Consider the following 25340-nt stretch of genomic DNA (forward strand, 5'->3'; position numbering starts at 1 on the left):
CAGCCCAGGAACATGACTTGCTTTAAGCCAGGTGCAAACATTTCACACTTTAACCAAATGCCTGTGAAGTGTTTTCCCGTGCCTCATCTCATTTGATCCTCACAGAAGTCCTGGAGTAGGTAGATAGGAGACTCGGTGGAATCCTATTTTCTTTTCATTAGCTGGAAAATGCAGATTTAGGAAGTTTAGAAACTTGACCGGACTGAAAAGAAGTAAGAAATGGTGGACCTTGAAAGTGACTTCAGGTTTTCTCACTGCACAGAATATAGTCAAACACAGCTGCAGTTAAATATTTTACCCTTTGTTCTCCCTGCGTGATCTACAATAAAATGTGCTTTGTGTTGATATTTACTGCTGTGTTGCTGACAATTACCTGAAAGAGAAGTTGAGGTGCTTCACTGGGCTGGAAAAAGTTTAGCGACATCAGAAAGGTTTAATTAAGCAAGTTTATCTATATATATAAAGCTCTTGCTGGCGCCAATCACACGCGTGTTTTTCCATCTGTCGTCGATCGTGAATTTGGTTGATACTTCTATTATAGAGAAAGGGTGAATAGTGATATTAAAATATTTCTTCTAATTAATTTCCTTTCAATATGCACGAATTCATGCACCGGGCCTCTAGTAAGATTATAAGAGTTTATTTGAGCCAAACCGGTGAGATTGCCAGAATAACAGTTTTTCAGTTACTTTTAAGCATTTGGAATTAAAGACAGAATTATGGAAGATTACATGAAGGTGGGAGAAAGCAAGGCAGAGATTGGATTACAGGAAAGTTAACAAGATTATGTTTTTTTTGTTTTTTAAAAAATTATCTTTATTCTTTCATGTGCATTTTTGCGGGTGGTTACACCTTTGATGGGTATTACTTCGGGCATTTCCAAGGTATGTCTAACCTAGATGCACAAGAGCAATAGTCGGGGCTGGCTTAAAAACCTTTCACTCATGAAGTTATAAGTCTGGGGCGTGACCACCCACCATGATCTGACCAGGGAGGAATTTAGGATCAGATCATGCTGTGAAGTTACTTTCCCTAGAACTCCCTTCTGTCCACATCGGATAGGTATCCCTCATGCACAGCTAGAACAAATCCAACTTGTATCTCAAGATCAAAGGGCAGAATTCCAGGTATGCCTGTGGAACTTCAGAATCCCAGACAGAACCCTGTGCCAGGGCTGCTCAAGGTTTTGATTTTCTCTCTATTAAGAGTGACTGGATTTTTTTCTCCTTATGATTCATCATAAAAAGTTCCATTTATTCTTCTCTCTTTGCTGCTCACAAGCCCCTGCTCCTTTTTCCTCCTGGCAAAGTTACAAGACTGTGTGATATTGCTGGGCTGTGTGAAAACCCATTATCATATCAACATCAAGGGGTTGCCTGGAAACCATCATGAAAACAGGATTAAGTAAATCGGTTTTTTTTCTCTCTTACAGCTGCTTTCTGATGAAGACGTGATGTTAGAAATAGCTCAGTGTCCTTCATGGCTTAAAACACACAGGTGAAGAGAGCATTTTACAACAGAGAGAAAATGATTTCTCCATAGTCACTTTTCCAGATGGTCATCACCAACCTAAATGTCTCCTCCTCCACAATTGCACACACCTCTCTTTCAGGAGGGTCATGTGTTGGGGATTGCTGGCCCTTTTTAAAGAATATTAACATAAACCAACAGCAAATCTCAGACGTTATTATTCATCCATCAATCCAGGAGGACTTCAGTCAGACTGGAGTGTGTGTAGAGAAGTTAGAAGACTATCGCAGTAATTTGGTCATGAAGAAGGAATGTGGAGTTGCAGTTAGCTAAGTGATAAGCAGGTTTCCAACAAAACACCACCAGGGCTAGTCTCACTGTAAATCAACTGCAGTGAGTTTCAGAAAACTAAATCTCTAATTCTGAACCTTGTTGTCTCCCAGAAATATATCAGGATGTAGTCATCAAGAAGTATAAATTGAGCCCCAGCCAATTTGGCTCAGTGGGTAGAGTGTCAGTCTGTGGACTGAAGGGTCCTGGATTTGATTCTGGGCAAGGGCACATGCCCGGGTTGCCGGCTCAATCCCCAGTAGGAGGCAGCTGATCAATGATTCTCTCTCATGATTGATGTTTCTACCTCTCTCTCCCTCTCCCTTCCTCTCTGAAATCAGTAAAAATATATTTTTAAAAAAGTGCAAATTGAGAGGACATATTCCATGATTGACATATTCCTAAACTCCTCCTAGAAGAAGACAGGTAAATGAATAATTATGGCTGGTTTGGGGGCAAAAGAGAAAAAGGAATCAGGAAAACCTAGGAGTCAATAAGTCAGCAAATACTTACTATTTCAGCCTTCTAGGTGTGGTGGTGGGTGGGGTGGGGTGAGGTGGCTGTGGAACAATGAGCAAGATGACAGTCCCGGTGTAGTCCAGTGAGGGGGCCAGAAGTCAGGCAGTTAAAGGTGGAACAGATAAGTAATTTCAGATAATAGTAAATGCCATGAAGGTTATAAAACAGGGTCCATGACTAGAGTTGGAAACATAGGCACTGCCTTTTTGTGGTGACATTTGAAGTGAGGGGCTGAGAATCAGAGGGCCTGGGAGTGACGTCGTACCAGTGTGGGGAAGTAGGGGAAGGAGGCTGAGTACATGATAGTGGAAATCAAAACAGGAAAGGACCTTCAGTGTTGGATAGTGCATCAGATCCATATTAGGAAGTTCACGTTCAAGTTTCTCAGAAAAGTGAATCAAACCTCATTAGTCCTCCCAATGGTTCTAATTACCTTTGGGCTAGTTGCCAACATAGCTTTAGTCATAAAGTTCACAATAAGGACTTATATACTTTTTCTCACAGATATTAATGGTAGCAGTTACTTTCCATTTAAAGTTGTGTTTTTAAATCAGGAAAATACATTACCTACGTTGGGGAAATACAAAAACTTCTTCTATATTTTCACTAACCGAGAGACACTATTATCTATTTCGTATATTCCTTCCAACCCTCTTTCATGTATATGGTTTTAGACAGCTAACAGGTAGTCCTTTAAATGCATAACAGGTATTTTCCCACACTTCCTGAAATTTATATTTTGTACTTACAAATTTTAATGACTAAACACAATCAGTTCTCTGTTTGGAGATAGCTATGTCCTATAAAGTTCCGTAAACATTAAATTAGTGAATACTGAATTGTTGCCCCTAGGGGAAGTAGGTTCCTGTGGGCCTCTGGTCACAACATTTGCATCAACCAATCAATACACAACCTTGTTTTATGTGTGTTTCTGTTTAAAGACCTTATTTAACATATTTTGTTGATTCATTGACATTGAACTCATGCCAGTATCCCTATAGCTCATGCCTGAACCAAACTTATCTAACACACAGATTTTCTCCATGGGGCACAGCAGTTTTCTTGCGCTTAAGAGCAGTAGCCAGCCCTTTAGCACAATGCTTGGGGGTCATTTTAAACACCAAAATCACCAACACCAAGTGCAAAAATGTGAAAAATGTGGCAGTAAATGGACCATGAAAAGGACACTTGTTTGCAGTAGGAGGTCTGGAATAAGAAGGCAGAGGTTTGCCTCGTTCAAGCTCAGCTGAGAGCCTGCACTTCAGGAAACTCAGAGTTTTGTTGCTCTGCGTATTTGTGAGTGACTGAGAAAGCACTGTAAGTATTGATATCTAGGTTACAAACATAACAAGTAGGTGAATACTCCGGTGTCTGTGGAACCTCCACAGTTCATCTTCACTCCCCACCCCAAATAAACAACCCTGAAAAAAGCACAGCCTTTTTGCGGTGACATTTGAGGTGAGGAAATAGCTCAGATGCCGGGGAGGTGAGAAACAGCCCTCTGGGTCTCAGTCATCTCAGTTGGGGATAAGGGTAATGATCCCACCTTAGGTTTATAAGGGCTTTAGTATTTGCAAAGTTCTTTGATATGGTCTATGTCATCTGATCTTTATAATGACCCAGTGAAGGAGATGGGCTTGTTACTTTCATTTTACCAGAAAAAGACACAAATATGAATTGAGGGTAAGCTTACCTGACCATACCTATCTTTCTGAAATGACTGTCAGGTATTTTGTCGCCAGCAGAGGCCCAGAGAGTGAGTCTTGGTTTTCTCTTTGATAAATGAGAACAGAGGTTCATTGGAAAACACAGAACCTCTCATATGCCCACATACATGACAACAGTCACCCACATTTTAACCATGAAGGTTCAAGAGGCCTATGGCTTTCACAGTCAGAGGGACTCATTTTGATTTCTAGCTCTGTCTCTCCCTCAGGGCTGTAAATTTGGCCAAGTTATAGAACTTCTCTGAGCTTGCAATTTTTCATTGGTAAAATAGGGAAAATAATATGACTTAATACATATATTAGTTGTGAAGATTTCATGAAACAATATCCTTAGCCACTTCCCTCATCCTACCTCTGATGATAAGAACTATGTTGGTAAGGAGCTTATCAATAGATTCTTAGAGAAAATCAATAAGTAATCTTGTTAGTGACCTTTGTTTCCTAGCAACTGTGCCTGGAGATGACATCCCTCCCCCAATACCATCATTATCGAATAAATGGTGTGCATCGGCCTCTGCATCAGTGAGTGTCTGAGCGAATGTCACTGTTCAGTTTTCCATTAACACATTCTTTTCCCCTAGTGCAGTGGTTCTCAACCTTCCTAATGCTGCGACCCTTTAATACAGTTCCTCATGTTGTGGTGACCCTCAATTTCATTGTTACAAATTGAACATAATTAAGCATAGTGATTAATCACAAAACAATATGTAATTATATATGTGTTTTCCAATGGTCTTAGGCAACCCCTAAAGATTGTTCGACCCCCAAAGGGGTCGCTACCCACAGGTTGAGAACCGCTGCCCTAGTGGAAAAAAACATAAATGTTTCAAAATAAACATTAATGAAGTCTCCTTTAGATTTTTCCCCCCCTAATCTTGGTTGGGATGTTGACAAACTTTATGTACACACTAGAGGCCAGGTGCATGACATTTGGTGCACTGGAGGGCGGGGGGGGGGCGGGGCGTTCCCTCAGCCCGGTCTGCACCCTCTCGCAGTCTGGGACCCCTCTGGGTATGTCCGCCTGCTGACTTAGGCCTGCTCCCAGACCTAAGCAGGCAGTTGGACATCCTCTGAGGGGTCCTTAGCGCTGCAGCGGAGGCGAGAGAGGCTCCCGCCACCGCCACTGTGCTTGCCAGCCATGAGCCTGGCTTCTGGCTGAGCAGCGCTCCCCCTGTGGGAGTGCACTGACCACCAGGGGGCAGCTCCTGCATTGAGCATCTGCCCCCTGGTGGTCAGTGCATGTCATAGCAATCAGGCGTTCCAACATTTGGTTGATTTGCATATTAGCCTTTTATTATATAGGATTAACTATTGAATAAAGTGATGGAAGAGACTTGCTATAGAGACCCAGGTCAAATAGATGGTGTGGAAGAGGCCAGTATGACACTAGTACCCATTTTACTGATGGGAAAAGTGAAATATAAGGAAATGACTTGTACAATAAGATCCCCAAACTAGATATTGTCTTCCTAAGCAGCCAACCTTTGAATTACTAGGGCTGGAGGAAGTATAAAAAGGTTTCTGTTCTCCTGATAATTTTGCAATTAAATGAGAATATGTGGGTCCTTTATAAAATGATTTGAGATTCAGTTTACACCTACACAATAAAATTTCCAGCATGTTTTTTTTTGTTTTTTTAACATCTGTGTGACATTAGCAGATGAAACACAACTGCTAGAGTGCTCTTAAAGGGTCACTGTAAACCTCACAGTGGCAGGGTTGATGGGGTCAGTAATCTGAATGTTAAACTTCAGGTCCAACTGTTTCTTTCTGAACTTTCTTTCTGACTGTTTCCTTCTGAACTTTGATAGCTGGTATCTGCTTGAGGGAAAACAACATCTGTTTTTGTTGGGTTGGCCTTTGAGATTACTCTGAGACTAGTGACCTCTGGACCCTGATGTGAGTGATAGGTTCAGTTCTCAACTAGAAAAAGGGATGCCTTTATGCATAACTTGCTTGGGACTTTTCCCATTCTCATGTGAATGCCCCATTATATTTCTAGTGACTCATACACCACCATCCTTAACAAAACTGACATGGACAATTCCCAGGGATTGTCGATGGCTTTCATTATCATCACTAGAACTCATTTGAGTGGCCACTCACCCATCATATTGTGCAGATCACAGAATAAAGGCAACAACATGCATCTAGAATATCTTCTAGGAGCTTGTGGTTTAAGACAGATGATGGATGGGGATGGTCAACTTATTTTCACCAGGCTATTTTTCAGTAAAACACTAATACTCATGCTTGTGGATTTGATCGGAAAATTCAAACTGAAGAATTCTTGTGTTGAGCCCAGAACACATTTGAGTAGTCAGGGTTAATATTTACCTCTGCTGATTCATGTTGGCCAAGGCAAATCAATATTTGATTTCCTCCTGTCACTTGCCGTGGGTATCTGATAGTGAGAAGTCAACAGGGAGGTGGCACTTAGACACTGAAATTCTATGACATTTGTTTTCCCCCAGCTTTATAGAGGATACTTATAGGAAATAGAAAAGGTGCAGGTCAGGTTTGGACCCCACCATGGTGCTACTTTGGCTAGTAGCTAGATGAAGCTTAGACACTAGCTGAGAAAAATAGGTTGACCATGAATTGAGTTTTGGAATAATATACCAATGACATATAACAGTAATATTATGTAATATATTATAGTAAACATTATATTTATATAGTATCCTACCAATATTAGTAAAATAATGTGGTACCGCCTCAATAATGGACTAGTAAGCATGTTTTAGGCAGTCCCAGGAGGCCTTGAGCTTCTTACAGCCTCTCTGTGTCTCTGGAATTCAGCATGGTTTTCTGACACATAGTGAATTCTTAATATCTTACATGAGTCAAAGCCCAGGAGATGAGAGAACATGAGTAAGACACAGGAGCACAGAGGCCTAAAGACAGTGAATGACGCAAAAAGTGTTGTCTTGTAAGGCCCCCGTTATGAGGCCTGGGAGAGGCATTTTTGAGGTTGGATAGGGGAGCACCTTGTTCATCCACTCAGCTAGAAACCAGCGCAGGAGGACCTGGAGGGAGGCTCCAGAGCCAGAAAGGTGCCAACTCAAATGCAAGTGGTGCCAGAGGGAGACTGGCACAGTGTGAGCCTCCTGCAGAGACAGGGCCGGGAAGGAAGCGGATGTGGAGAGCAGTGTTCCAGGAGCAGCACCAGCCACGCCAGGCTGTGACTAGCCTTTCGTTAAGTCAGAAATGTGTCCTATGGAAATGCATCTGCCTTCATTCCCAAAAGTGCTCCCCCTTCTTCCCCTTAGTTTTCTTGTAAAAGTTTCTTAAAAAAAAAAAAATCAACTTGTTCTTGGCCAGACTATCAGGAAAAAGATTTATGCAAACATGGATCTGTGCTCTGGGAGGCCAGGTATGAAGTCACAGCTGCCATCTTAGCTCCACTTCCCAGGAGTGAATGGAAGAAGGTGAGGCCAAGAATCAGGTTTAAGAAACAGGTGGAGTGCCTCAGATAAATCGGGGGTGGGAGGGGGGGTGGTCAGGGCCACACTCCCATGTTTGAGACTGATTACAAGGCTCACAGAGTCTCCAGACCTACATTTATCCTCAGGATTAATTTTTCCTCCACATGAGCATCCTCAGTGTGGACAAGAAGAGTATGGGCAAGAGAATGGACAGATTCATGGCCAGTTCGTGGGTATATTATTTTCCTGTTGCTGCATAAATTACCACAACTGAGTGGCATCAAACAAGAACCTCTCTGACATCTAGTGGCGTTAGACCCACTCAGGATAATCTCCCTTCTGATGAATTCAAAGTCAGTGGAATTGGGATCTTCAGGCATTACCTCACAGTGTCCCTGGGTCAGGAATCTGGCCACAGCTCACCTGGCTCCTCTGCTCAGGGTCTCCATCACCACCCTGCAGTCAGGTGTCAGCTCCTCCACTGAGCATGGGGTCCTCTTTCAGGCTCACAGAGTTGGCAGAATTCGGTTTCTGTAGAACGCTTGGGGGCCTCCTTCTTCCAGGCAGGGGGAGAATCTCTCTGACGTCCAGATCTTCTACGAAAGGGCTCACCCGATTAGATCAGACCCAGTCAGGATAAGCTCCCTTTCGATGAACTCAAAGTCAATGGAATTGGGACTTTAATTATTTCTGTAAGATTTCCTTCATCATAACATAACCTGGCACTCATCAGAATGCAGCCATGGTCCTAGGTCATACAGGTCACACTCAAGGGGATCTTAGGGGATGTCCCCATCATGCCGACAACCAAAACTGCTACCATATGTTTCTAAAAGCAAAAGAAGCTAACTTTCAATACGAAGACTCAGCTGGATCATGAGGAATCTTGATTTCCACCTAGAATCTTGGGGTCATCTTAGACTTCAGTTTACTACAGTGGGTGAGAGAAAGCGAGTGGCCTGTGCTAGTCTATTCTCTACGTTTAACAGACTGTAATTTGGGAAGGGAGCAGGGGAGTTGGAGTGCAGGATCAAAGATACTATTTTACGTATTTGTGGCTGGTGGCCCCAAGTCATGAGAGACCAGCAACCACACCTGAATACAATCTAAGGATAAAAGCATAATTGTAGTGGTCAAGGACAGAAATTCTGATTTATAAAGAAAAAGCGTTATTGATCGTGCAGCTGTTGGAGACCAGTCAGGGCCCACCCTTGTGGGGAGAGGGTGAAGAAAGGGGAGATTGTTTCCAGCATTCTCAGTTCTATTGCGTCCGGAGTTCCTGACTGAAACTGTTTGTGAAGACAAACCCTGCATGTCCACTGACAGTTACCTGGCTTATTGGAGAAAGGCCCCAGGTGACATGGGTCCTAATTGCTGTCAATGTGGAGGACAAATGAGAGAGGTGATTTCTGTCCATTTAACATTGAAAGCTTCAGGGGAAAATGGGGTGTAATTGTCCTGGGAAACCTGTCTTTAAGCCTGCATCTGCCCATGGATTATTATTACGTATCTGTGGGTTGTTGTTTTTTTAAATAATCAGGAGTGAAAAATAGAATATCCATCATCTGGGCAGAAAATGTCTCTATTTAGCAATCCTCACGTTCTTTGTTCTCTGGGGACTATGTAAACCAGATCTCACTTAATTTGATTAAATGGAGTCTGTTTTGTTTTTGTTTTTGTTTTTTAAACAAGTGCTTTCCCCCCCATTATAAACCTGTAGGTTTTTATTGTAGAAAATATTGCTAAGAAGAATAAAAAAACACATCTGTTACACTTTGCAGAAGTACTGTACTATAAACTTTTTTGCCAGATATCCCTCTATAAATTTCTACATAATAGCATTTGTAGACAGTTCTTTACTTAATAATTGAAAATATAGGGAATTCAGTTTTTGTAATATATTTTCACTTTGATATAGATTGTGAAAATTTTATTGTGATGTCTATTGTGAACATTGATTAACAAATAGCTTTCTACAATAACATTTTATTTTTTTAATTTTTTATTGATTAAGGTATTACAAATATGTCTTTATCCCCCCATTGTCCCCTCATACAATAACATTTTAAATAGCTACTTGCTTAGGAATACTGTAATGTATTGAGATTATCTTATATGGGCTATTTTAAGTTTCAGATAGATAAATGACAGCTATCAAGTCAGGGTTATCCACCTTCGATCAGTAAACTTTTCTCAGTAGTCATGATCCTGTTGTTTTCACCCACTGCTCACTTCATTTATCTCCATCTGTCCAGTGCTGTAATGTCGTTGGTGCAGTGTTTGCTGCTTGCACAGGCAAAACTTGTGCTTTCTGTTTACTTTTCCCCTGGTCTGTTCCCAAGGCTACGTGTAGAGTTTTTAAATACCACTTTTGTGAGCTAGAAGCCCTAACAAACAAACCACTTTGTTGAGACTGGAGTATTAGCACTGGCACAATTTACTAATTTTACTGCGCGTTACAGACTTCACGAGTCAGCCAGGTGGTCCAGCTGCCCCTTCGTTTTCCACACAGACTCTGTGTACGGCTTTGTGAGTTGCTGTTTTTCTTTCCCTTTCCCTTCTAAATGGGCTGCTGGTGGCAAAAATCTGTTTAAACAAAGGTGAGGAAAGGATCACTTTATTATAAGCCCAGGACGTTAAAAGTTAGTTAGAGGTTTAACCTATTAGAAACCCAAGCTTTGCAAATGTTGAAAGTATTAGGATTAATGGGGAAAGGGGCACCCAGATATTGGTGGATTTGGGGCAGTGGAGGGGATATAATTCAGTGACTCAGGTGGTCACCAAGAGAATTTTTTGACCGTGTGGTGTTTCTCATGAATAATGAAAACAGACCCATGGCAAGAACCTGAGTTAACATATAGATTCCTCACGATCCAGCCGAGTCTACATATTGAAAGTTAGCTTCATTTGCTTTTAGAAACATATGGTAGCATTTTTGTTTGTCAGCAGGATGCGGGGGGGGGGGGGGACTACAAGCATTTAGTGCATAGGACCCTGTAATGGGCAGGACAATCCCAATCAATGAAGAAGCTTTTTGTCTACAATGATAATCTTTTTACCTCAACCAACATGGTCTGCTTGAGACCTTTTAACGGCTTTAGAACTGTTGGTTTCTCCTAAAGAATGAAGCAGAAAGCATGAAACTATGGCCAGGAATTTTTCTGGGCTTTCATAGAATTGTCTAGTCCCCTCTCTCTCCTCCATTTCTCGTGGAGATTCTATGTAGCTAAGGCTAGAAGGATTTGGGTCCATGTAAGGGGGTGCAGATCATGGGAAAACCCAAAACACTTTTTAAGTCTGATATTTCTCTCCATCTATACTTGGCCTGCAAAATTGAGTCTTCTCCCTCTCTCCCCATAAAATCCTGTCAGGTTGTTTGTCTCATAGACCAGCTGTTCAAAGGCAGAAACCAGCCAGTACTATCCAGCTGTTAGCTCAGCCATCCTTAGGGGAATTAGTTCTTTGCCAGAAGAGCCTCAGAAAAGGCTAGAGAGGGAGTTTCAGGGAACATTGACTCAGGCTTAAGATTTGTTTTCAGGCTATTTTATTCCCTTAGGCTTCCGACATAATAACTGGTCTCAGATTGCCAGAGCTGTAGTGGCCTTGGGAGGAGACCAACTGGTCCTACTCTTTTATTTTATACTAGAGGCCCAATGCACGAAATTCGTGCAAGGGACTTGGCCCTCGCAGCCCCAGCTTCATCCAGAAGGTCGTCTGGAAGGTCGTCCAGAAAGACATTTGGAAGGTCGTTCGGCTGTCCAGCCTAATTAACATATTATGCTTTTATTATTATAGATTCTAAGGAGAGAGACTCGGGTTCCATGAGTCACAGAGCCAAGTGTGAAAGAGTTGGGTCCTAACCCAAACCTTTTCATTCCAAATAGAGCATTCTTTCTACTACAATAGCAGCTGCCCTGTTGACCTCTTATTTATTAATGAAGCTTTGCTGACTTCCTTACCTAAACATTCCCCACCCCCACCAAGGCATTGCATCATTATCGCATTCAAACCGTATGTCCTTTCTGAGACCATTGGCTTCATGGGTAACTGAAAAGAATCTTTTACGACCAGAAGGCAAATGCTGCATATTTATGATGCAATAAGCAGTTATCCACACTGTCTAATCATGAAAAAAAGTAGAAGCATTGCTCTAAGTTGATTTTTTGGGGGGGAAAATGCTCAATTAAGCTGTTTGGTAACGAGTTTTAACAGGTGGTGTTTGCACCTGTTTCTCAGAGGGACTGAAGAATAGTTTCAGTTTGCTTTTTTTTTGTGACAGCTCTGAGATCACCAGGTTCTATTTATGGTCTTTTGCAGAAAGAGAAGATTATGGCCTCTTTTTTCACCTTTCTTAGACATTCTCCAACTCTTCCAAGTTCAAATGAAGAGGAAGAGCAGGGATGTAGCTAGATGACAGGGACTCTCTGGTGGCAAAAACACCGAGAGATATACCTTTTGGAGCACCTGGGCTCCACTTGCAGAGCAAGACTTGAGAACCTGAAAATGTTCATCAGTTGGGAAAAATTTGCCCGGCTGCTGCTTAGTCCGGGTCAGGATCCTTGAGCATGTCCATGACATTCCCTCACAACCAAACTGCTCAATTTTTCTTCCTTTCTGCTGGTGCTGTCATGAACTCTCAATTGCCTGTTGGGTGATGGTCTCATTCTTCTCACCTTGGGTTTTCTGGGCTTTTTTTTTTTTTTTTTTTTTTTTTTTTTTGGTCAAGGGTGCCGCCAAAGTGGAAAATTGGTAATCCAGTTTGGCTGTGACCAGTTATCTTATAAAAGTTTGAGTGAGAGGTTTTCATACAAATTATTATTGCTGGTCAAAACGAAAGGGCACCGAGAAACATATGGATATGATGGTGGTGTTGGTGATCTGTGGAGGACTTGCATGGAATAGGAGAGGTGTCTTGAGACTGGAGATATGGGCCTGGTTTTCAAAAGGGGAAAAGGGAGATTTATCAATTATGAATTGATGAACTGAACATTGAGCCCTTTGGTAAGCAAGTGAGCAAACTAGAATCTAGCTTGAGGTCACTAAGAATAAAAGGTATTTAATGAGCCTCATTTTCCTGTGTAGTGTTAATAGGCTGATGGGTCAGAGAAATGCTGAATAATTCGTCCCAGTTTCAGCTAGGCATGTAGTAATAACAACAGTAAAACAGCTAAGATTTATTCCACTCTTAGCGAAAGGAGTTGTTTTAAGTGAAGAGAGATCATATTCATTTTATCTTTACCACAGTTTTGAAAGGCAGATTGTATTTTTCCTAATTTCAGACGGAGTGGAGAGTGTGAGTGATTTGCCACGGTTACTGCTAACAGTTACAGAGCTGATCCAGAACATAAATCTTCTGACTCATGAATCCAGTGCATAAAACACTCCTTCGGGTGCTTCGGGTCCTCTGGTGTGTTGGAGCAGGCCAGTGTTCTGGAGGGGTGGGGCGTGCCTGTGAGACCTGACAGAGCAAAAGTCTAGGTGGCTGTAAGCCAGAACCTGCGGGGCATACGGCATCGGGTTTTGCAACCTGTGGGATCCCTGTTGCTCTTATCTAGGGGTGAAAGGGTGCCGCCTGGCAGTGAGTCACTCCCTGTTAATTTAAACAACAAGCAGACAGAGCCTGGCCCGTGTGAAGCACTCTTCCTTTTCCCTGGAAGATGAGGTTATCTCAGTAATAATGATGACACAGCTGGCTCTTAAATAAAGGAAGGGTTTTGAGGGAGTATGCTGTTTTTTTGTTCCTGAAAACTTTATGGCTCCTATAACTTTATTTATTTATTTGTTATACCTGACATCTTTGGCATCGGGCCTTGACTCGGAGATAGGACTGTTGTACATTGCAGAACATACGTCCTATTCAGAGAGTTCCCTGGAGGAAATCCTCCGTGTGGTGATCTTTATGTTTCGTCACCATCTTTCTCGTTACAGAATCTACAGTGTAAAGAGGTTAACCCTCAGCTCTTTGATTTCATGGACTGCCCTGGACCTTGGTTTTCTCAAGTTAGAATGACCGGGTAGGCCCAGATGATGGCCAACGTTTCTTCACGTTTCACCAGTCTGTGGTTGGGAGCCTGTTATTGTAATCAGAAGTATAATCAGAAGTTTTTTTTTCAGAATGGCAAAATACCCAGTTTCAGTTATTTTAGGGTACAAAGACGACCTTAGCTCATGTCTTCCTTGAAAGATATGAGGGAATGCCCTGATTGTCTCCTGGGTGCTTCTCCCTTAATCTCATGGCTGATTTGTTTGCATGACACAAAACAAGGAATTTTTTACAATATCCAGTGTTAAGCTAAGAAGAACTGCTATAGACCATTCGGAATTAGATTGCATTTGGAGAAAGTGTATTGTTACTTGTTTTAATGATGAAAAATTATGTAATTTAAAGGGAATTAGTATTGATGCATTTCCTGTGAACAAAATATCCTATGTAAAAATTCCTATTTACGTAAATAAATTAGGGGTGACTCTTTTATGACAAATATACCCTACCAGTGGATTTATAGTAGGGGTTCCTTTAAATAAGCATCCCCCAATGCCATTATAATTTGATCAGCCTATTTCACATACTTCTTTTACAAAGAAAGGTGCATCTGGATACACCAAAGTATGTATGTTTTGAAATAGGGCTCTTTAAAAAATAATTTCTGCTACTGCTTGTGAAATTTCAGTAAACCAAGTATCACTTAAAAAACAAAACAGAAAACCCTCCAAATCTCTGTGCAACAGAGTTCCCAGCTTCTGCCCCAAATGTCTTTATTTAGAGAAATATGTAATGCACCTATGTTTTGGTACTAGAAACAAATTAGGTCTCCTTGAAATTTTACTGTAATTGGGTTTGACTTTGAGCCATTTTTTTTCTTGTGGTTTTGACAAAGCCACCATTTCCCTCCTGGTGGGCATCTGGCCATTTTCTGTGTGTAAGTAAGTGTGTAGGGCACATGCACGCAGGGCACATATAAGGTGGAAGAACCCCTCCAGTCTAAGCTGCCCTCTCCTAGAAGGGAGACCTCATTCCTTTCTCCTCCCTCTTTCCTCCTCTTCCTTCTCCCTCCCTCCTCCCTCTTTCCTCCTCCCTCCTCCCTCCTCCCTCCTGCCTAATACAGACAAGCTGTTTTTTGCTGGAGGGAAACCTTGGTTTCTAAAGTGAACTTGAGGCTGCCCTCTGAATTATTTCTCTGCATTTCTTTGTGGCTTTAGGGGTGGCCAGCTTGTCCCCACCACATCCCCTCCCTCCATGACTCCAGTCTCTGGAGTGCTCTGTGCTCTGGGCAAGGCTCCTCGTTGCGATTTTTCACTAAAAACCCTTCTTCCCTTCTGCCTGAGAGCAAAGCATCAGCCAGAGGCCAGCAGCCAAGGCAGCCGTTTCCAGGCAGCGGGCCTAGAGAATGGGGTCTTTGTGGGGCACAGACAGCGGAGCCTGGCAGGCCTACGGTGCCCACTCTTGCAGGGGGTCCCCTGGCTCTGCTTTCTGAACCCCTCACCTCCTGCCCTCAGCCTGCTTCACTGCTGGGCAGAGTAGCAGGGGACAAAGCTAAACCCCCCAAGAAGCAGCCAGAGGGCGTTTCCCCTGCTTTTCCAAAGTTGGAAAGCTTTCCCATGTTCTATTGCTTGCAACATTTCAGAAAATTATAGGGTGTTAGAGCTGAATGGCTTGTTAGCAGTGACCTATCACTATTTGTGTGTTACTGCTGTTCCCTCTGCAGGGAGTATTTAACTGGGGATCCATGGAATCCTCCTCTGCCGACCATGGGCAGGCTTCAGGGAGTGGGTGAGCCACCTGGAAGCCAGCCCGTGTTTGTGTGTAGTGCCTGTGGGTATATTTTGGGCGGGAACCTTTCTTTAGATACTCAAAAGGGTCCACACATTAAAAAAAAAAAAAAGGTGAGAAACTACTGATCAAGTCTAAAGTATACACTATTGAGAGAGAGAGAGAGAGAGAGAGAGAGAGAGAGAGAGAGAGAGAGAGAGAGTTTTACAGACAAGGAAACTGAGTCCAGAAGAGTGGAGTGACAGCCGGTGAAGTGCAGGACCTGGATTCGCTCTCCCGTCCTTGCTCTGGTCCAGCACTCTTCAGTTCGCTCCAACACAAAAGATGCCGTGGGCCCGCCCTGGGAGGGCAAAATGGCTTTGAACATGCTCTCTGAGCACGTTGGTCCATAGGGGAACAGGACATCCCTTTCAGGTAACTCATAGAGCACGGTGCCTTGTTCGGCGTAGCTGCTCACTCTATGTGTTGAGTGAGCGGACCTCAGGAGCAGGAGGAGGAAGAGAGCTTAGTAACTTCATGCAACCAGTTGTTCGAGCTCAGGAATTATGAATCCTTCATTTTCCTCCTACTTTATTTCCCCTGCCTTAGCCCCATGGCCTGTGTTCTTGGGCCAACTGTTTGCAGCAGGCGGCGGCCCAGAGCATAAACTACTCTTTCCTTGCAAGCTCCTCTGACAGCTAGTTAATGAGCTTCAAGCACAAGTGTAAATGCTTCAGTCATGGCGGTTTGTTGTGAAGGAACTGATGTGAGGTTAGCAATGTCTCCTACTCATTTACCTGATTTGTAGATTTGGCTATACACTGTAAACAACCGATAGCACTTATTTATCACTGTTGGGAGGCCGAGGCTCTAATTCGGATTTGTTTTCTGTTTGGCTGGGATGTTGTAGAATGCTAATGGAAACGAGATAGTTAGTTGATGAGCGCACACCATCTATGATCCGTGCCAGGCTCAGACGGGGTGGGGAAAATGTTGACATCTGGGCTATAGTTTATAAGGCCTGACGACAAAAGAGTTTAGTTGGCTATGAAAGGAACATCAAGGAAAAATAAAAACATCAAATTAAGTAACTCTTCTTTGAAGGGCTGGAGTGGGTCAGGGAAGTAAAAGATCAGTTAAACTGTGTCTGTTTAGGACAGTGGTTCTCAACCTTCCTAAAACCGCGACCCTTTAATACAGTTCCTCATGTTGTGGTGACCCCCAATTGCATTGTTACAAATTGAACATAATTAAAGCATAGTGATTAATCACAAAAACAATATGTAATTATATATGTGTTTTCCGATGGTCTTAGGCGACCCCTGTGAAAGGGTCGTTTGACCCCCAAAGGGGTCGAGACCCACAGGTTGAGAACCACTGGTCTAGGATGACTGAAAAGAAATAGATTTGTTTTGTCTTAGTTTCCTGATGGGTAGAGAGGAAAATGAAAGGATGTTCTAGAGAAACAGTGTGCAGGTAGAAAATGCCAACATTTCATTGCTTTAATTGTGATAGTGTTTTGTGTTTTTAAAGATTTTTTTTAAATGATTGCTGTGTCAGTAAAGTACTAAGTGCATTACATTTTATTTAATTTAATCCTCACAGCAGGAAGCTGGTGCTATTGTTATCCTCACTCTACAGGGGGGATTATCTGAGGTTTTGAGAACTGAAGGCGCTTATGCAGATCTGCACAGGGCTGTCTGGTTCCACAACTGTATTGTTACAGTGTCATAAGAAACTCCATTAGGGTTGTAATGACAGTATCATGTATTTATTCTAAGGGAGACAAGACTTTGCAGGGCATTTGGGGCCAGGTTGGAGGGTGTTATATGTTGGGTATTTTGTAATTGGGAGACAAGACCTCGACACAGATTCTTTTTTTCTTTACATTTTATTTTTTGTTAATCCTCGCCCAAGGATATTTTTCCATTGATTTATAGAAAGAGTGGAAGGGAGAGGGAAAGAGAGAGAGAAACATTGATGTCAGAGAAACACATCAATTTGTCACCTCCTTCGTGCACCCGACCAGGGTCTGGGCCAGAGAGGAGCCTGCAACCAAGGTTATGTGCCCTTGACCGGAATCGAACCTGGGACCCTTTGGTCTGCAGGCAGATGCTCTATCTACTGAGCAAAACTGGCTAGGGCTCGACATAGCTTCTTAAAGGAAGTTGCCAAACGTCTTCCCTGAGGTGGGGGAGGAACATTCATGTCATGAGGCAGGGGTTTAACCCTGTCAGGAGGTTTCTTCCAACCTGGAGATTCTGTACCATTACTTTGAACCCTTTGGCAGACCCATGCACTAGGGGCAAGGAAATATTTCCATCCTTCTTGCCGATATTCCATGGAAGTGATACCAGGAGCCTCTCCATCTAACACCCCTCTGGCGTGTTTCTACACTTTGAATGTGGAAGACTTTGTGTGGATGAGTGAGTGGATGGGCTGTCAATAAGTCTGGCTTCTTCTTTTCTTTTCTTTTCTTTTTTTTGTTTTGTTTTGTTAATCCTCACCTGAGGATGTTTTTTCCATTGATTTTCAGAGAGAGTGTAAAGGAGGAGGGAGGGAGGGAGGGAGGGAGGGAGGGAGGGAGGGAGGGAGGGAGAGAGCTAGAGATATCAAAGTGAGAGAGACAGAGACACATCAATTGGTTGCCTCCTGCATGTGCCCCAACTGGGGTTGGGGATCAAACCTGCAATCCAGGTAAGTGCCCTTGACCGGAACTGAACCTGTGACCCTTCAGTGCATGGGCAGATGTTCTAACCATGTAGCAACACTGGCCATGGCTTTTTTTTTTTTAAACTCTAGTGTCCACTGTGCGTCAACTTTAGAACTTGTACTAAATGAAGCAGCATGCTGTGGTAGACAGTGCATGGGCTTTGGAATTGGCTAGACTTGGGGCGGAATCTCAATTCGGCCTTTTACAGTTGTGCAACCCCAGCCCTGGGCAATGTGCCTATCTACTCTGAGCCCCAGTTTCCCCATATATAAATGGGACATGTCTACCTTATATGAAAGTACCTAGCTCAGTGGTTCTCAACCTTCTGGCCCTTTAAATACAGTTCCTCATGTTGTGACCCAACCATAAAATTATTTTCGTTGCTACTTCATAACTGTAATGTTGCTACTGTTATGAATCGGAATGTAAATATCTGATATGCAGGATGGTCTTAGGCCACCCCTGTGAAAGGGTCATTCGACCACCAAAGGGGTCGCGACCCACAGGTTGAGAACCGCTGACCTAGCTCATTTTCTGAAAGTCTAACATGTTCAAGCACTTAGTTCATCAGGTGAGTCCAGCACCTGATTCTATCAAAATCATCAAAGACTAGCATCATGGTTTATACTTGTTAGAACATCTCCATGCATTTGGATTGTGAAGCTCAAATACTTCTTTCTTAGAGAAACAATGTGAAAAAGTTCAGTCAATCTGAAATAAGTGGACTGTTGTTCAAGGTCTGTCTTTTAAAAAAATATATATTTTTATTGATTTCAGAAAGGAAAGGAGAGGGAGAGATAGAAATGTCAATGATGAGAGAGAATCATCTATCAGCCGCCTCCTGCACACCCCCCACTGGGGATCAAGACTGCAACCCAGGCATGTGCCCTTGACCAGAATGGAACCCATGACCCTTCAGTCCACAGGCCGACACTCTATCCACTGAGCCAAACCAGCTAGGGCCAAGGTCTGTCTCTTAATAGTAGGTGACTGAGATCTTGGACAATGGGATTGTTGTGAGCATTAATGAGTGGGAAAGCTAAGAAATTAAAGTGAGCATTAGATTCACTGGTGGTGGTGCCTTAATATAGATGCTTCTGGCCAACTAAGTCAACCCCTAAAACTTGTAAACCCTTAAAACTTTACTGTTAGGCAGAATGGTGAAATACTATTGTGGCCATGTTCTTGAAAGAGCAACTAAAATTGCTTAGCCCTTGGGTTCACATGAGTAATCCTTTGCTAACATGTGTTCACTTGGCTCCTTTCTCTGGTGTTTGGGCTCCAAGACCATCTGCCCCTGTCTCACTGGCTGACATTAAGGATGGGCCAGTTCTGGCCTGCCCTGCACCAGCAGTGGGATGCTGACCTGTCTGCTGAGCCCTGGAGCCCGCAGCGGTCAAGGAGACCCAGTTGAGGCTAGTTGCTGGGCCCAGTCACCGCATCTGGTTGGGACAAGTTTGGCATATCTTTCCCAGCACCACTGTCTCCCTGGGAACTACTCAGTGCTCACCATTTTGCTAAGTTCCTAGGTGTGCAGGGTGGTTAAGCACAGCTGGTCCCTTCTTCTGAGGAGTTTCTTTAACAGGAGAGTTTATCAGAATGGATTTGATAAGAACTCTGAGTTCTTCAGGATTGGTCATCATTTAGGGCTAAATTGTTTGGTAAGATGATAATTACTACAAAATCTAAAGTAGGGGATTCAGGGATGGTTGGCAGTTTGGGAAGGTTTATTATTGGTTATCCAGGGATGTTCATGGAAACATTCATTAGTGCTGTGCCGGGGAAAGAAAGCAGTGTCAGCAGAGTAGCCCAACCTGGCAACTTCCGTGGGAAAGCGCAGCCACCAAAGGGAGCCTTGCCTCAGGACAGAGTGGATTCCAGAGGTGTGGCAGGGCCAGCACATCCGGCCAGAGTCGACATTGCAACTCAGGGGACAGAACTGTGTGGTTTGGAAATGCCGGGACTGCGAGTCCCACTCTTGCTTTTGCATTTTACATCCTACGATTTATTTCTCTTTCGTTACCTTTACTTTGGTCTTGAAAGGAACTCCATCAGACATTTGCAGAGTATTTACCATCAGGCCACCAGTAAGTTTGTCTTTGGGGAGCTGTTTAGGGAATCAGAACAGGTTATCCTGGAGTCAAGGAAACCTGGGTTCTGATCTGAGCCTGAAGCTGTTCTGCTCCTTGCTACAGCCTAGCAGCATCCTGGGGGCTTCTTAGAAATGCAGACCCTCAGGCCCACTAGACTTGGGAGTCTGCATCTATGTCTTAAGCTCCCCGGGCGATTCATAGCACATAACGTTGGTGGGCTCAGGGAAGGCATGGGTTTTTTCTATCTTCTTATTTGTTGTTTTGTATCCCCAGTGTCTGTCTAAAGTCTAGCATGTGTAGCTGCTAAATACATGACTCTTCCTTTGACTTGGGCACATCTGAATTCTAGGGACTTTGTAAACTTCTAGGGACTTCACTGTAAAGTGGGGTGGGGAGGGGAGTGGGGAGTGGAGGTGGGGCCGACCTTCAGTGGTTCAGAAACTGAAGTGAGCATTAGAATCACTGGTGGTGGTGCCTTTGGCCAACTAAGTCAAAATCTCTGAAGGTGGGTCACAGGATTGGTACTTTAAAAAATTTTCCCTTCGTGTTCAAGAATGTTTATTTAGTATCATATAGAATAATAAAATCTTTACATACTCCTCAAGAAGAAATGGGTAGATAGAATGGAATATAATTCAGAGGTTTAAATGAATGAAATAGAACTACATGTATAAACATGAATAAATCTAAAAAAAACTTTTTGGAGAAATAAAGTTGCAGAAAGATGTGTGAAGTACGGTACTATTTCCTAAAGTTTAAAAAGTTCATATGTGCACAATGGAAACATACACACAGTAAAAGTGTGGATGGGAATGATAAACACCAAGGTTAGGGTAGTAGTTAACTTTGAGAGGGAAGAAGACGATTGAGTGGGAGTTTTATAGTCCTTCATATTTTATTTCTTTAAAAAAAGAGTGAAGAAAAAAGGTTGCAGCAGCAAACATGAAAAAAATAAGATTTTTTTCCCAAAGGAATGAATACCTGATTATCTGTGGCAATATTCTCTATAATTCTTCCAGTGTTTAACATATTTCATTATAAAATGACTAAAAATTGTTCTGGTAATTGTGATGTAGACAGTTGGCATCTGGGAATTCTTCCCTTTGATATTCTGAAAGGTCCTTAGGACGTCAGTTTTAATTTTAAAAATATTTTTATTGAGGTTTTTTTTTTTTATTAGAGAAGGGAGAGGGAAAGAGAGAGAGAAATATTGATATGAAATATTGATCGGTTGCCTCCCGTACAAACCCGACCAGGGATCGAACCCACAACCTAGGTATGTTCCCTGATGGGGAACCGAACCAGTGACCTTTTGGTGCATGGGACAATGCTCAACCAACTGAGCCACACCAGCCAGAGCAGGACCTTTCAGTTTTAAATGTGTTTGTACACAGAGAACTCTCTCCCAACCATGCTGTCTTGTTCTCATAGGTGACTGATGCTGATTAGGACGCGCCAGCCAGTCTTGCATTCTGTCCTGATGGGATGCAGCCATTTCTCATGTCTGTGGTGTTGGTGAAAGCCACCGATCTACCTCTGCGTTAGGGATCCAGCCTACAAGGGCTTCCTCTGTGTGGTCGTCTTTTCTCCTTTATTACAAGAGAAGTTCTGCCCTAGTCTTAGAGCTCGCACCTTAGAGCCACCTCCTGCATCCGTTCCCCAAGCTATATTCCTTTTCAGAACACCTTCACTGACACTCCAGTTCAGTGGTAGGACTTACCCATGTCAATCCTAAGAGTTTTCATTGCCCACCCAAATATCACCATTTGCAATCAGTTCTCTTATTGCTGTATCTGCTTTGGTAACTTCTTTTCTACACCAGAAACGTCCCTAACGTTTAATCAATAAGGATCCCTGTGAATATATGTATGGATTATTCCTCTGTCATCTTCATGGTAGGGTGGGGGCTAGGGAGTTGGTGGTGTTGGAAATGGGGGATAAAAAGAGATTAAGAAAAAACTAGAGAGGAACAAAGCCCAGGTGGTGGGGAGAAGGGAGGGGAGCTGCCTTTGATGCCTTTGAACTTGACACTTTGCTATAAATGACAAGATAGCTATTTTAAAATTTTCCCAATGCAGATGGTGGTAGGGAGTTACAGTGATAGCCCCTGTGAGTCATGCTGACACTCTCTTGCAGTGTGACTTTGCCATTCCTTCATTGAGCGGTGGAATCTATTTTCCTACCCCCTGAATCTGGGCTGGCCTTGTCACTTGCCTTGACCAAAAGAATGTGGAGGGAGGGATGATCTGTGACTTCTGAGGTCATTCAGCTTCGTTTTGCTCCCTCTTGGAACATTTCTACCACCATGTGAGCCATTTCAGCCTGAGGAGGCCTCTTTGAGTAAAAGGCCCAGGTGTCCACTGTCCTGGTCCAGCCCAGCCCCCAGCCAACCTTCTAGCTCACTATGGTTCTATCGCAGAACCAGAAAAAATCAGCTCACCCACCCAGTCGACTCACCAAGTGGTGAGAAATAATAAACTCTGGTATTTTAAGCCCCTGAACTTTGGGGTAGTATGCTGTGCAGCCATTGATAACTGGACATTGTATCTCAGTGATTTCATTTAAAGCTCTGGATGATATATTTGCTTTCAAATTCGTGTGTAAATATCAGATCATGGTACCAAGAAACTGAGTTCTTCCTGCTTTGTTTCTTACAGCACTTCTCAGAACTCCTGGATGAGTTTTCCCAGAACGTCTTGGGTCAGCTGCTGAATGACCCCTTCCTGTCAGAGAAGAGTGTGTCGATGGAGGTGGAGCCATCCCCAACATCCCCAGCCCCTCTCATCCAGGCCGAGCACAGCTATTCTCTGAGTGAGGAGCCGCGGGCCCAGTCACCGTTCACCCACGTTACCAGCAGTGACAGCTTCAATGATGGTAAACTCAGGGCAGGGCCTTGGCACCTTTGACTCGGAGCAACTTGAGGGTGTGGAGTGTGGGCTATAGTACTGTCAGCACCCACGGTAGCCACATCTTACTCTGTGTGCAGCTTTGTGCTTGGGTTGTGGGGAAATGCAGAGAGACACAGGGCACATTTCTGTACCCCAGCCTGTGTACTCTGGGAACGTGCTCTAACTGGATGATAGTAATTGCTTTCTGTGATCCTGTGGATTGGGCAGCAAACCATCCTTTTACAAACCAGGATGGCCCATCTGGTTGATAATTCCATTGTTTCAAGAGTCCAAGCTCTTTTTTTTTCTTATTGTCTAAAGTTTTACATATGTCTCATTTTTCCCCCACTTGACTCCCCCGCTCCTCCCCCCCAGTCATTCCCACCCCAGGCAAGCCCCCACCACCCCAGTGTCTGTGTGCATTAGTTTTGCTAATATGCATGCATACAAGTCCTTTGGTTGTTCTCTAACCCACCCCCCCCCTTCCCTTGCCATTGTCTCTGGATCTATTCTTGTTCATCAAATTATGTTGATCATTATGTCCCACATATGAGTGAGATCATGTGATATTTATCTTTCTCCGACTGGCTTATTTCACTCAGCATAATGCTCTATGTCATTTTTTTTATAATAAAAAGTTTTTATGAGTACTCTTCTTCATAGGAGCTTCTTGGGCAAACTGTCCGTCCACTTCCAGCATGTTCTGTTGAGCCTCATGTATATGAGATCTTGGTGATCATTCCTAGACTTTCTTGATGGTGACCCTTTCATGTCCATCATCAATGCCATTGGGATGGTATTTGTTGAAGGTCTAATTTTTCTGGTCTCATAGATAATAAGAAGACCATTACTCTATAGGCCTTTAATTAGTACATGCCTTATCTTCCAGACTCTTTAAGGCAGTGGTTCTCAACCTTCCTAATGCCGCGACCCTTTAATACAGTTCCTCATGTTGTGGTGACCCCCAACCATAAAATTATTTTTCGTTGCTACTTCAGAACTGTAATTTTGCTACTGTTAGGAATCGTAATGTAAATATCTGATATGCAGGATGTATTTTCATTGTTACAAATTGAACATAATTAAAGCATAGTGATTAATCACAAAACAATATGTAATTATATATGTGTTTTCCGATGGTCTTCGGCGGCCCCTGTGAAAGGGTCGTTCGACCCCCAAAGGGATCGCGACCCACAGGTTGAGAACCGCTGTTCTAAGGTATATCTATATACCTTTTATAATTAATTTTCTATGTTTTGTTTTCTCAGAAATATAGCCAGCTATTTCAGTACCTTGAGTAAGTTTTAAAAATTGTATTCTCTAATCCTACTTCAGCATATACCCTCTTTTCACGGGAGGATGGTGTGGAGGGGAATGCTTACTAATGCCACCTCCTCTGGCTTGACCTTGACCTGGGGTTCCTCCCCTCCTTATACTACTGAACATATGGCAGAATCTTTGGAAAGTGACTCCCTACAGAACAAGTTCCCCCATGCTTCCTTTTGGTTAAAGGCAAATACCTGTATCTGCTTCTTCAAATAGGGGGTTACCTTTGTGGCGAAATCCTTCCTCCAGGAGGGGTTCCGAGATCCACCACTGGCCTCTACAAGAACTGACTTTGGGGCAGTAGAACATGATTTCTTGGGATAGAGAATGCTGTAGGTTTTTTCTTATTCATCTCAGATACGTTCTTCCTTTGACTAGAGGCGTACTGATCAGCAGTCTAGGAAATTTGACTTTATATCCTCAGGGAAGGGAATGCCCCAAATCTGTGAGTAGATTCTTTCTTGGCTGGACCCTGCTGGAACCTTGACTATGTGCTCAGATTTTTCCTGAAAAGAGGTTAGGTGCATGATGACTTAATCCTTCTCTGTAGTTGTCTACTTTCAGGAGAATGGGGTGAGGGGAAGTCTCTTGCGAAGAGGGGGAGGAAGAAATAGAACTAAAATAATTTGAGGATGTGGAGTTGTGGTGAGGGTAAAATGAGCTAATGTATTTAAAGAACTTAGGACAATGCCCACCACATAGCATTTCAATTAATCAATATTTTCCTTCTTTTCTCTCCTCTTTCTTCTTCTGTTGTAGAGTTGCTATAATTGTTGTTCTTTCTTCTTTTTCCTTCTTTCCCTCCTGCTTCTGCTTCTTTTTCTTCTCCTCTTTCCCCTCCCTTTCTCCTGCTCTCTCTCTTTCTCCTCCCTCAATTCTTACTAAATCACTTTCAGGAGTGACCTGAATTCAGACTCAGCAATATGGTCTCTGTTGTGACTGAATACTCCTCATTTGTATCACTACATGGAGGAGAATTATAGGGAGTCAACCTTCTCCTGGGTTTCAGCTTATATAAATTCATGCAATGCTTGCCTTCATTTTATTATTTTAAGAATGAACTTTAGCATTAGATGAAAGGTACGAATGTCCTTTA

General features: G+C 43.0%; 1 protein-coding gene across 1 annotated transcript in view; it reads left to right on the forward strand.

Moving 5' to 3' along the window:
- Positions 1-25340, forward strand: part of CREB3L2 (cAMP responsive element binding protein 3 like 2) — a 113728-nt gene that overhangs the window by 46561 nt on the left and 41827 nt on the right. Inside the window, exon 2 of the mRNA XM_036328567.1 lies at positions 22688-22904. Coding sequence (XP_036184460.1) covers positions 22688-22904 — 217 coding nt within the window. The remainder of the gene's footprint in view (positions 1-22687; positions 22905-25340) is intronic.

This window comes from Myotis myotis, unplaced genomic scaffold, assembly GCF_014108235.1.
Source record: "Myotis myotis isolate mMyoMyo1 unplaced genomic scaffold, mMyoMyo1.p scaffold_m19_p_11, whole genome shotgun sequence".
Classification (NCBI taxonomy): Eukaryota; Metazoa; Chordata; class Mammalia; order Chiroptera; family Vespertilionidae; genus Myotis; species Myotis myotis.